Source organism: Manacus candei, unplaced genomic scaffold (assembly GCF_025592945.1).
Source record: "Manacus candei isolate 608988 ecotype Guabito, Panama unplaced genomic scaffold, ASM2559294v1 h1tg000056l, whole genome shotgun sequence".
NCBI classification, from domain to species: domain Eukaryota; kingdom Metazoa; phylum Chordata; class Aves; order Passeriformes; family Pipridae; genus Manacus; species Manacus candei.
Genome location: NW_026138104.1, coordinates 11,079,055 through 11,091,400, shown reverse-complemented (window position 1 = coordinate 11,091,400; position 12,346 = coordinate 11,079,055). Strand labels below are relative to the sequence as shown.

The 12,346-nt window shown below is 35.5% G+C and overlaps 1 protein-coding gene across 12 annotated transcripts in view; it reads left to right on the top strand.

Moving 5' to 3' along the window:
- PARD3 (par-3 family cell polarity regulator) overlaps window positions 1–12,082 on the top strand; it is a 451,505-nt gene extending 439,423 nt beyond the window's left edge. For all 12 annotated transcript variants that reach the window (XM_051802292.1, XM_051802291.1, XM_051802289.1 and 9 more), the window contains 2 exons: window positions 6,470–6,597; window positions 9,975–12,082. In XM_051802292.1, the coding sequence (XP_051658252.1) occupies window positions 6,470–6,597; window positions 9,975–10,368 (522 nt within the window). In that variant the 3' untranslated portion in view covers window positions 10,369–12,082. The remainder of the gene's footprint in view (window positions 1–6,469; window positions 6,598–9,974) is intronic.
- The last annotated feature ends 264 nt before the right edge of the window (window positions 12,083–12,346 follow it).

Sequence of the window (12,346 nt, the reverse complement as noted above, 5' to 3'; positions counted from 1 at the left end):
AGGGTTTTTGCTCTTACATGGCTTCGCTTTTTTTTGTGTGTGCGTGCTCATGTGTGTGTGTGTGTGTTTCAAAAACTAACATACAAGAGGCTTTCAAGGGCAATACTATAGGCCTGATGCTGCATGGAAAAAAAAATAAAAATAAAATAAAATATGATTAATCCATTTTAATCCTGCTGGTGTTAATTCCAGTCGGAGTTTGCAGACATGTATCTGGGCATGTAGAATTGCATGGGATTACAGTTATATGTACTAATATTTAAGGCCCTTGCTGTTGCTATGACATTTTTATTCCAACGCAGGATTCTTTTGGGGCTGATTTTTCTGTTCAGTACCAAAGTTAAGCCTCTGGTTTCTGGGCTTTTCTGGGTTGTGTTAGGTCTGCTGAGGTTTGTCCTTCCTTATACCAGTCCCAGGCTTTGGGGGATTTTTGTCGTAATTTGTTCTATATCTTGTATTTTTGCATAGTCACATCTTGATTAACAGACCCTCCCCACACACACCTTCAGTAATAGAACCACTGCACTATAGCCCTAAATGTTATAGGAGTGAACAATACAATTTTTAAAAAGAGCATTTTAAATCCATGGAAACTACTACAGCTGCTTGCCTGTCCTGCTCATTGAAGCACAAATGATCAAAAAAACCCACAAAGATGCAGGAGAGACAAAAGTTAGTGGTTTATGTCTTCAAATTTGATAAAGTAATTGGTGCTGAAAATGGAAAGTGGCAAATTCCATTCACAAATACATTCATCTCCAGTCATCCTGGATCTATTTGAATGATAGGAAAAAATTGACATTGAGAGAGCAGCTGAGCAAACTCTAAATATTTAGGAGTCAAATAAAAAGATGTTTTATTTTCTAAAGATAACAGCTAACTGGGTCAAAATAAATATGATACCTGACTCATCTGAGTATAGCTTTAATCATATGCACAAATTTGGGAAAGGCAAATAATTGCATGATTTTCATGAAGGAAAGACTCTAAGAGTCCTAATAATATACTTATGCATGGCCTGATAAATAAAGGCTCGGAAAATTCAGGGACTGTGCTTGGTTTTTTTCAGCTGTTTATTGGTGTATAGATCGTGTCTCCAAGAGACTTACGGGGAAAAAACAATTCTTTTTTATCTGTTTATGATACTTGTATCTTATTCCTATATTCAAGTCCTTGACCTACTCAAAGCAATAATGAATTCTAATAACCTAAAATTCTTTAAGAAAAACAAACTCGATTTTTATTGCTGTAACTTCAAGTGCATATTAATATTACCTGGAAAAAATTAATAACAGGATACTTGAAATACAAACACTGTAAAGTTTAGATCAGGCTGTAAGTTATGTAGAATTACTCAACACATTAATGAGAAAGAGAAATAGTATATTAATTCTTTCTATTACTAGTGCATTTCAAGAGTCTCTTTTAGGATATTTTATGCAAAATACTAGGCAATATCTGATGGAGCATTGCAGTTCACAAATACCTTAGGAGCTAAATTGCAGTTTCTCCTACCCCAGTTTGTTTCGGAGAGGACACCAAAGTTATGCAGGGCAACCTCTCCACAGGTAGTTCCTCTTCAACTGTGTAGATAATATCCATTCTGTTTCAAACCTGCAAAGGATTTCATAAAATAATAGCTTTTTTTTTTTTTAAGATTGAGACTCTAAAGTTTTATATTTTAACATTTTTTCCCACTAGCTTCAATCTTGTAATTTATTTGAAATAAAAAAAATGAAGATAGAAGATTTTAAAAAGAAATTAAGGCATTTTGGTTAGTAAACAAACATATTTATAGCTCACAGGTGTACAATGCGTGTAATATCTCTGGCAGAATTTCAGGGCTTAGTGGTTTGTTTCTACTGTTCTGAAGATTTTCTTTCTGCTGCTCCTATACACAGAACAGAAATCTTTGTCCCATACCACACTGCTCAGCTTCCTACATAGACACCATGGAAAGGCACAGAAAGGGATGGGATTTTCTTATTATGTGGTGTTTGAATTAATACGCACACCTGCTGGCAACTTTTAAAAGACATATTGCTATATGTTCTGTTCACCATAGCAACATAAACAAAAATCGAAGTAAAAATAGTTTTCAAGGACATCTCCCAGAAACACTGGATGTTTTTTATCGCTCTGAATTTTGATATGCATGGTTACTGGATTGTCTGTCATCTGTGCCAAGTACATTTACACATAAAGCAGGCAAGGTCATTTAATCTTATCTATTTCTAATTAGCGCTGAACTATAAGAACCATGGACTTTTGGAGGGCCTTCTGTCTGCCAGCTTCCTAGGTGAACCTGAAACCTCTGGTTTAACCTCTGGTTAAACTGGTTAAACACAGTGCTTAATCCCGAAAAAACAATTAGTTAGTTTATTTTAATATTAAATAACAGTCTTTTTTTAACAAGTGGAAAAATACTAAGAGATTTGATCCTTACTAATCTCCCTATTAACTATTTCTTTGTCAACACAAAAGAGTTCTATGAGTTGGAATAAGTGTTTCTCCCGGCTTGTACCTGTGTCTGAAGGCTGTCAGATAAGTTTATCTCCTCAACTTTTGGATTTCCTATCACCTGGTTGACCTGAACTGGTTGGATCTCCCTGAAAACCCAGTGCTCTGGATCACCCCCATTATCTCCTCTCCGTAATTCTGTGGCAGCTTTGATCTCTGCCAGTCCTGCAGGATCCATGCTGCCACCATGCAGAACTACCTCTGTGGGCAGAAATGCCACTCTGTGGGGAAAGAAACTGTGTGGGCATCCCTTGGTATAGGTAGGAAAGAAAGGAGGGACCTTTGTCCCTAAAGATGCTACCCTGGACTGCTGATAGTGGTCAGTGCAACATGAGCCATGGGTGTACATTCTCTGTGACATGAAAAAATGTTGTTTGTATGAAGTGAGAAAGTAGAAACTTTTAACTTTGCAGCCCTGGTTTTAAATTAATGCCTCTTTTAGAAGAGAGCTGTGTAATTTCATCTATTTTAAAGCACAATTTTACATGCTGAATATTGTTTAACAATGCTGAATGCAAGAGCTATCATTGCCACTTAAATGTGTTGCGGAAGACATGAACATACATTTGTTTGTATAATGCAGCCTTGGTTGTTATTGTGGCCTTGACCACATCCTATTTGAAAAGGTCAGTGCTTGTCATACGTCTCATTGCAAGCAAGGCCAGAGTTCTTATCAATCTGTTCTGTGAGGACTGAGCTGTTGCCAGGTTTGTTGGATGGTTTCAGGTTGTTATAATTGTACTTAGCCTAGTGTTGATATCAGTGTTAAAATTACTGTGTTATATACATGGTTTTTTTGTTGCTGTTGAAAGATTTGAAAATAGTGCATCTTTTTTTTTTAATTATCTCCATTTTATGCTGACATAAATGGGGTAGGCATGTATACAGATATGTATCTATGAATATATTTTATGTAAATATATATGTATAAAAGTATACTTTGGAGATTGAGACAAAATTACCAATTAGTTTTTGAAAACTAAGGTTACTTATTATATAAATATTTTTGCCTTAGATAATTTAATCAACAGCATATTGAAAAGTTAAATCACTGTATGGAGATTTGCATTTTTCTGAATAAGTTAAGGGTCCAAAATGGAATATGTAAAGTCTTTATATCATCATAACCATATAGGCATTTACTATGGTATCACTGGTGTTTTGAATGAAAAGAATTGAAAGAAAAACCTTTTTATTAATAAGATATTTGGATGTACCTGTCTGTGTGTATATATGTTATGTTATGTGATTTGTGATTACATGCAAAGGGAGTATTTTTATGTCTCATTGCCATATTTTTGGATGCTTGAAATGAGATAGTAGATTCGATTGTATGAACAGCTTATTGTAGTTGTGAACAATATTCAGATTAAATAAGTATCCTTTCCAGATTTTTTAGAGTATTGCAAATCCTCTTAGTACTCATACCTTCAGAAAATCGGATAATGGATTTGAGATGTTTGCCTTTAGACCCATCAAATTACAAATGCTGTCCATTAGATGAAATTCCTTCTGAACTGCAGAGAATCCAGACGTGACTCCTCAGATCACATCATTCTGGGCAGGCACTACAGCAGGCAGAGAGGAGTGATAGCCCCTGCCTCCATTTAACTCATTGGTTCCTCTGTGCATTAAAAAGAAGTATCTCTGAAGGCACAGTTTGATCTTAGTACATTCATAGTCCATTAGGACTTTCAAAGCCTCTGTCACTTTAGTAAAGGCTTTCATGGTAACTTCATCTCTCTGGACATGTGTGTGTGTGTACATGCATTCATGCTTTCTAGAAAAGATACATTTTATTGTCTTGTACAAACCTAAATTGAGCAGCAGCTCAATCCTATCTCCACCTGTTTGGTAATTTAACCATTGTCTGTACTGTAAAATTCCTTAATCTATTATATTTATAGTGAACTAAAACAAGTGAAGCTTTTCCAAAAAAGAGAAGCAATTCTGATTTCATGTCTTTCCTGTGATAACTACTTTCTCACATATGACGTAATGTAACTGCAAGCTTTCTAATGCTGTTGAAGTGAAACCCATGAAATGAGGAGGTTGGCTCTAAAATCTTAGTTTAAATGTTTTTATTCTTTATGGGGAAGTTGATATGGGAACTTCTGAGTTTCCCTCTGGTTCTCTGCAAGCTACTTATAACCACACAGGAGAGAATTCACAAATAAACCTTGTGATTTTCAGATAATCACTCTCTTCCATAAGCTGAGCCCTTCAATAAAATACCAAATGTCAGAAGACTCTCAATAAAGTCAAGAAAGTTAGAAATGTTGACATATGCAATAACTGAAATGCTGCTCTGTATGTGTGTTGCCCTTACTTAATATAGTAGGAAATCTCTGTGGGGGTTGTTGGTTTGGACATACATATGTACAGCTTATTCATCTCTAAGAAAATTTCCCACAAGGCTAACATGTGATTCTGTTTTCTCAATTTGTTGCTTCATCTTACCATCCCTAAAGCATTTTTTCCTTAGAAATGCTGTTTTACTGAGGTTTTTTGCAGAGTAAACCTATTCTGAAATAGACATCAATGTTACATTAAGGATTTTCTTAAATAAGTCTATGCTTTTGTGTTCTGATTCTTTTGTCCAGTAATCTTCCCATAAGGGGAAGATTGTATATGTTAAATTCTAAACTGAGACTGATGCTCTGTCTGAAGTGTATTGTCATTGAAAACAAAGTTTCTAAAAGTTGTACACCTGTCTCAAATTTGTTGTGTTTCTGGTTACCTGCAGGTACTTGCCTATATAGCAAGACAAAGGAGACGTTTCTTTCACAAATTACAACTTTCCAGTTTCTAAAACTTGTCTTCAATGTACAAAGCTTTTGAAAAGCCTTTTATCTTGCAGATATTTGTAAGCCATTATGATCTCTTTCTCTGAAGAAATTCTAATGGTAAAAAACAAGGGATGTTTGTTTTGAGGAAAAGCACAGATAAAGAGGCAAGAAGTGGTTTAACAAAAGCAAGTCTGAGACAAGTTGTTTCAGTCCCAGGCTCAGACAAGTGGTTATGCTCCCTAACCTCCCCATGATTAAACTTATATGATTTGAACAGAACTAGTAATTTTAAGGACATAAAAATAATACTTTGTTTCTTTGGAGGTGAAACCTTACTAGTAAAACAAGAAAAAGCCATAGCATTCTTTGATTTTTGTGACACACTGTTTTGCAACTTGAAATTACAAAGTCTGAAGAAAATAGTAATGTAAAGCAAAAAGTGACATCTCAATGAAAGTTAACTTTTTCATATTCCAAAGTTCGAATCCAACCATTCTGACAGATCTTGACCAGTAATGCTCTGTATTCTCAGAAAGTCCCTCCATTTTCACTTGCTCTTAATATTGGCCTCAAAGTTTCAAATTGTCGCTTCATTAAGATCCTGCTCAGATACACAGAAGTCCCGATTGTCCACAAGAGACTTGCTGAATGTATCTACTTGATAATATCGAATCAGAAAATGTTTCTCCCATCTCAGAAAAGCAAGCAGTGCATGTGTGGGCCAACAGCAAATTAGAGTGTTTCCACTAAATGAGAGCATCACTTGAGTGTATTGATGAGGTTCAAAAGAGCTTCTGTACTACCTCCTCCCCTCAGATTCTCAGTGGGGTGTTAAACTTGGCATTACAGTGGCTAGGGTAATTTGCAGAGTCTGAAGATCCGTTCCGCTGACTTAATTTAAATTACAGTGTTACTATAAAAGCATAACCCATTCTGGACCAATGTTTTTCTGATACATCTCAGAAATGGTAGGTCAGAAAAAAAATGTGTAGCACAGGCCACTGTTACAGGTCAGAATTTAACCTAATTATTGTGAAATAGCTGCTCGAATTGCGTGTTGAAACAGGTATAACTGTATTTGTACAACAACAACTTAAATGATGACTCTTTCATGGGTGTTTTTCTGCTTTGTTTAAGACATTTTCATTTTTGTTTTGTAGCCAAGCACCAAGACGTACTCACAGAGTGGCAGGCACTCCGTGTCAGTGGAGGTTCAAATGCAGCGGCAGCGGCAGGAAGAAAGAGAGAGTTTCCAACAAGCTCAGCGGCAGTACAGCTCATTACCCAGGTATGGCAACTGTCTCGAGCTATTCTGTGCACATGAGCCTGGAGCTAATTTCATTTGTGAAGGAAAATGTCGTACTTAGTGCAGACACTTTTGTTTAGCATTGATATAAGGTGGAATGTATTCACTGTGGAAGAGGCATAAAATTTCTTAAGTGAGAGCATGTGGTAGCTGTTTATTTTAGGAGAATTGCTTCAGAGCTGATTTCAGGGGGATCTGATGGCACTCAGCACCCAATAGAATTGAGACATTAGAACAAAACTATTCTTTGTGGGACACCATCCAGTTTAATTTTCTGCTATTACAGAAGTCTCCTGAGCATGACATGAGTTGTCCCCTTTTGACATGTCAAATGATTTCTTTTTCTGTTGCCTAAGTCCTTGCTGGGCAGAAATTCTATTTTTGTGATACTAACGCAAAGGGAAAAGTAAAAGGAAAAAAACTTTTGAGTCCTCCAACAAAAGAATATGGAACTGAGAAAATTATCCAAAAATTCAGGGGCCTTCAGGTTTACAGTATATACATTTCCTTTGAGTTAGCAGGTCATTAGCAATGGAATGCTGAAAATTAATACATTTTTTGTCTGAATAAACCTATATTTTTAAAAAAACTTAATATTTTTTTTAATTAGTTGTTTGGGCAAAATGTCTTTTACTCGATATTTAATTTTAAGAATTAATAGAAGTTTAGTCAACTTGTATTTCAAATTAACTCTATAGTTGAGCATTATGCAAATAGTCTTTGCATTTTGAAGTATCAGCAGCAATGGTTGAATGGAGAATAATTTACACTGGAGGTTGGTGTCAAATTGCTTTCCAACAAGGTTGTATTATTTTTGTGGCTCTGTGGAAATAGTGTGGAAAAAAATTTGTTGTGACAAGATGTGTTTTACCAGATACATTATAACTCCTTTTTTTTGGAAATAAATACAAACCTCATAGCAAAGTTATCTAATCATTCTATCTTGCCAACATCTTTGAAAATAAAACAGTTTCAGATTTTTAAATGCTTTAACACCTTTCAGTGTAGAATTTTTCTGTTAAGTTTGGAAGGTGGGAAAGGGAAATGCAAAATTACTGTGTTTTCTGAGATGGTTAGTTTCTCATTTCTTCTGATCTCTGCCTTCCTTCTGAAGTGACCACTCCTATTAATGCCATATTGTTTCTCCTGAGAAACTCTTTCAGTTCTGCAAGCCCCAGCAATGCACTGGTGGAGTGAAAGGATACAGACACTAGTTCCAGTTTTAAGTTGGGAGGTTTATCTTCAGTTTTAAAATGGTGATTTTTAAAACTCACTTTCCCTGTTCTCAATCATTGGTAGCATTTAAAAGTTGGAAGTCAATTGCAATGAAGCTCCAGTGACAGAAATTAATAACTCTAAGGAGAAAAATCTACAAGAAATATGGAAAATAGATCATAGAAATGCTTGTTTTGAAAAGAGTTTCTGAGAACTTTACTCAATGTCGTCTTCAACATGAGAAGTGACTGGCAAGCTAGCAATGCATGTTACTGAGTAATTAATGATAATTTAATGGTATTTCAGCTGTGCTGAGAGCAGACAGAATTACAGGACCTCAGGCTAAAGTTCAGCACTGTAAATACCACAATACTCCTATAAAAAGCTGGGGCATCCAGTTCTCCAGCTTTACAAACTGTTCCTAACTCTGTGACTGATCTTTAAAGAAATTTTACTATTACTCTGAAATTTAGGTCCCAAGCTTAATGTTGCAAACATGGTTTTGTAATGATTAAAGTGGCTGGCTTCATTCTTGAGCTTGGTTGCCTTTCATCTTGCATAGTCTCTAGGAGCCTCCTTTTTTTTCCTCTTTGCACATTCAAATCTTTAGTACTGAAGGCAAATAAACTCTTGAGTCAATTTTAAAGGATCTTCCCAGAAAGACAGGGAAAGTGAGCCAACTCATTTTGAACAAGTACCAAAAAACAGTCAGTAAATTAAATCAGTTCAACTAGTCATCCTCTTGTCCCATGTGAAACTGTAAAAGCAAGGTTTAACTCCACGTTAATTTTCTACTAGTTACAATTTATCTTGCTCTAGATCAGAAACCTGACAGTTTCGTAGCCTACAGAGGTTTGTTCAATGTGCTCTTGTTCCAGGGAATGATAAAACATGACTCAGAAACCTCGTTTCTTTGGCAGTGTTAGATATGAGAATACCAATAACAGCTATAAAAATTTGCGTGAGAATTTACATTGTAATTTGTTCTGTAATAATTTACATTCATCCTGCATAACATTTTTCATCTAGAGATCTCAAAATTGGTTATAAAATAAGGTGGATATGGTAATTCCAAATTATATTTGTAGAAGGAAGATTGTGAAAACATTAGGTAACTTTTTACTTTTACTAATGGTAGAAAAATTCTTCAGGTCTCCTGTCTCTCCACTGCATATTCGTTGGCTGAGGCCACGTCATCATATGTGTTGACATGAAAAACCAAACCATATATAAACAATTAAATGATTTTCTTATTGATTTATGTCACAGTATATTTTGTTTTATTGCTTGATTCTCATACACTAATTTTAATCTCATAGTGGATATCTCTTTTACTGCAGCTCAAAATTATTTTACTTTATCATCACCTGTCTTATTTTAAATTCATACAGTCATCTAGCAGCTTGATAGTAAATTAAAGTTATTTCAAAACCATAATCTGTCTTCAAAATAATGTGATGATTTATTGTGAAAAGAGATAAGAATTGGTAATTCCTATGTGTATTTGGCTTATTTATCTGCACCCTGGAGCCAAAAAATGAACAAAAATGGTTATCTATGATTTTTCTTTTATGAAAACTATAGTAGACTGGGAAACAGTCCTGATAGCATGAAATTCCTTAGTTCTGGAAATGGGAGGAAGAACCTGTGTAACTACCTATCAGCAAAGAGCTTTATCTTCTGACTTGTGCAGTGTTAGAGCACAAGTGTTTTAAGGATCTGCCCATTGCATTTTTAATCAAGTGTAAGTCTAGATTCAAATCTTTCATGAGTGACTTTACAAGTGCTGGCTGTTATCTGGCTTCTTAGGAAGCACAGCAACATGTATGGTCTTTCCTAGTCTGCAACTGAATTGCAGCACATTTTTCTTGAGAACATGAGGGTAATTGTAGCACTGGATGAATTTTCACAGCATATTCCTCCTGTAGAGAACTAGAAATATAGTTCAACTCTCTAGAAAATGCTCTCCTTAAGAAAAGATGTCTCTTTGGGGCAGGAGAGAACGTGATTTCTGGAGAATGCAATAATGGGGGGAAAATTGATGGCATTGCAGAAGCACCCTTCTTTCCAGTGATTGTTGTCAATAACAGTTAAAGGGGAACCAGAACATTTTTCTTAAAAGTCTCTTTCATTTTTTGTTTCAGGCAAAGCAGAAAAAATGCCAGTTCTGTATCTCAAGACTCCTGGGACCAGAGTTATTCCCCTGGAGAAGGTTTCCAGACTGCGAAGGAAAATCCCAGATATTCCAGCTACCAGGGATCGAGGAATGGCTATATGGGGGGACATGGCTTTAATGCCAGGGTGATGCTAGAAACACAAGAACTGCTCCGTCAAGAGCAGAGGCGGAAAGAACAACAACTGAAAAAAAAAACTTCTTCTGAAGGGCCTAGCAACTATGACTCATATAAGAAAATTCAGGACCCTAATTATACCCCTCCTAAAGGTCCTTTCAGACAAGATGTACCGCCTTCACCATCTCAGGTAGCGAGGCTGAACAGATTGCAAACACCAGAAAAGGGAAGACCATTTTATTCTTGAGGTGAAGAAAATGAAGATCAACTTTCCATGCAATAAGGAACATTTTCATATAAAGACTTATATTTTGAAAACTTTTTAAACTGATGGTACTAAGGAATATATCCGTTGTCTATTTCAGTGCCTTTGAAAATATGGGCAAAGCGCTGGTGGGCCTTATGTCTTTGCCATTCTGTCCTGAGTGTTGAATTCATGGAAGGACCTTCCACCATTTGACAATCATAGCGGAAATGTGCTCCTGCGTTCTGAGTCCTGTAGCCCAGTCCAATAGTTGTCAATGGCTTTTTGCTAGGATTTGTTGTAATGTCTTTTACTTTGCAGTGACTTATTACACCAACATGAAGCTTTATGGCATAAAATGAATGAATTTGAGGTTGAAGGAAACATTGACATGTCCTTTTTTTATTTCTCTTGGTTCAGGAAGAGGGTTACATATTGCTTTTGAGTGGATAAGGCTTAGCACTACTCTGGATCGCAGTCAGAGTTCTGGTATGTTTTATGGTGGAGTCATTACCAGTCTTTGTTGATCAATATTTAAGTGTCTATATGCTGAAAAACTATCCTTCTCCTATTATGCACATATGCACTCTTTTTTTTTCTCTCTCTCCCCACTCTGAGCTCATTAAAAAAGCCTTTACCCTGACTCATGAGGAAAACAATATTTAGCTTTCAGTTATCCTGACCATCTTGTTACAATTGCCTTATAATCTTAATACACAGTCCATTACAAATGAAATAACTAGAGAGAGATTATTTATACAGTCACAAACAAAACAAGTATATTTTACTATTCTATTAAAGATGGGAAATTTTGAACAAACATACAACTGAGTTCTGCTTTGCTTTTCTTCTAAATTAATTTGGTCATATGACACTTGTATTTAGGAAGAGAACAAGGGAAGGTATCATCCCATGGTTATCTGATATACAGTTGTCCTTGGGCAAATTTTGGAGGTACCTTAAAGCAAGAGCAAAGAAATCAAAGGTTTTCTTTGGATCAAAACACTATAAAGAAAAGAATTTCTTCTTCTTAGAATTCATGAAGCTTTGTGGACAATTTTCTTTGTGCTTCCATATATTGTATTGTTTCATTGTGATGCTACATTAAAAACAAACCTTTAAGTATATGAATGAGAGATAAGTGGAGACAAACTGTTACACATCATCCTGAAAACATGTCAGTATCCAAAAATAACTAAAGCAAAAAAGATTGCTCTAGCAGTGAGTAATATTTGAATGTGCATATGGGATATGAGAATTTCTTTTGCAGCAGCTGTTTTTATGTTTGTTGGTCTTAACTTCATGTATTGTAAAAAGTATAGTTGGGTTGCTGAAGTGCCTGCAAATCCTGATGTGAAAAGGCTTGAGAATGGATCTCAGCATATTGTGTACAAAAAGGAAAGAGAGAAAGCAGGAAAAAAAATCATGTATTGCGTGATTAAAAAAAAAAAGCCTATTTTTTTTTACTGGCACATTTTATTTTTGCGCCAATTTGTTTCTAGAATATATGTGAAATATCAGCACACATATGTGTCTTTTATGCCTGTTTGTTAACAGTTTTTTTGTTAATAATGTACTCCATGTTTAAAAGTTCTTATTAGTGTAAGCACAGTGACATTAGATGACAATAGCTCTTTTACGCAGAATTTACAAAACTGTGTAAAATGGCTTTTCATGTACATATGAAATTTAGAATAAAAGGCTGTTTCCATCCTTGTCTTGGTATTGCCTGTAGACCCCTATAAGAACTGCTGCATACATTGAGTTTAAAAAATACTTAACAGATGTTATGTTATACTATTCCTAATGGTTTGCGTGTGTCTTTCTGTGAGTGCGTATAAACATCAGAAAAAAGAAAAGAAAAAAGATTTACAGCCCAGCTGAACACCTGAAGACTATCCTCAGAGGCAAAAACCACATAGTTTAAAGTCTTGTGTTATTTTAGGCCATACCTATGACATTTCAAAGGCACATTTTTAAG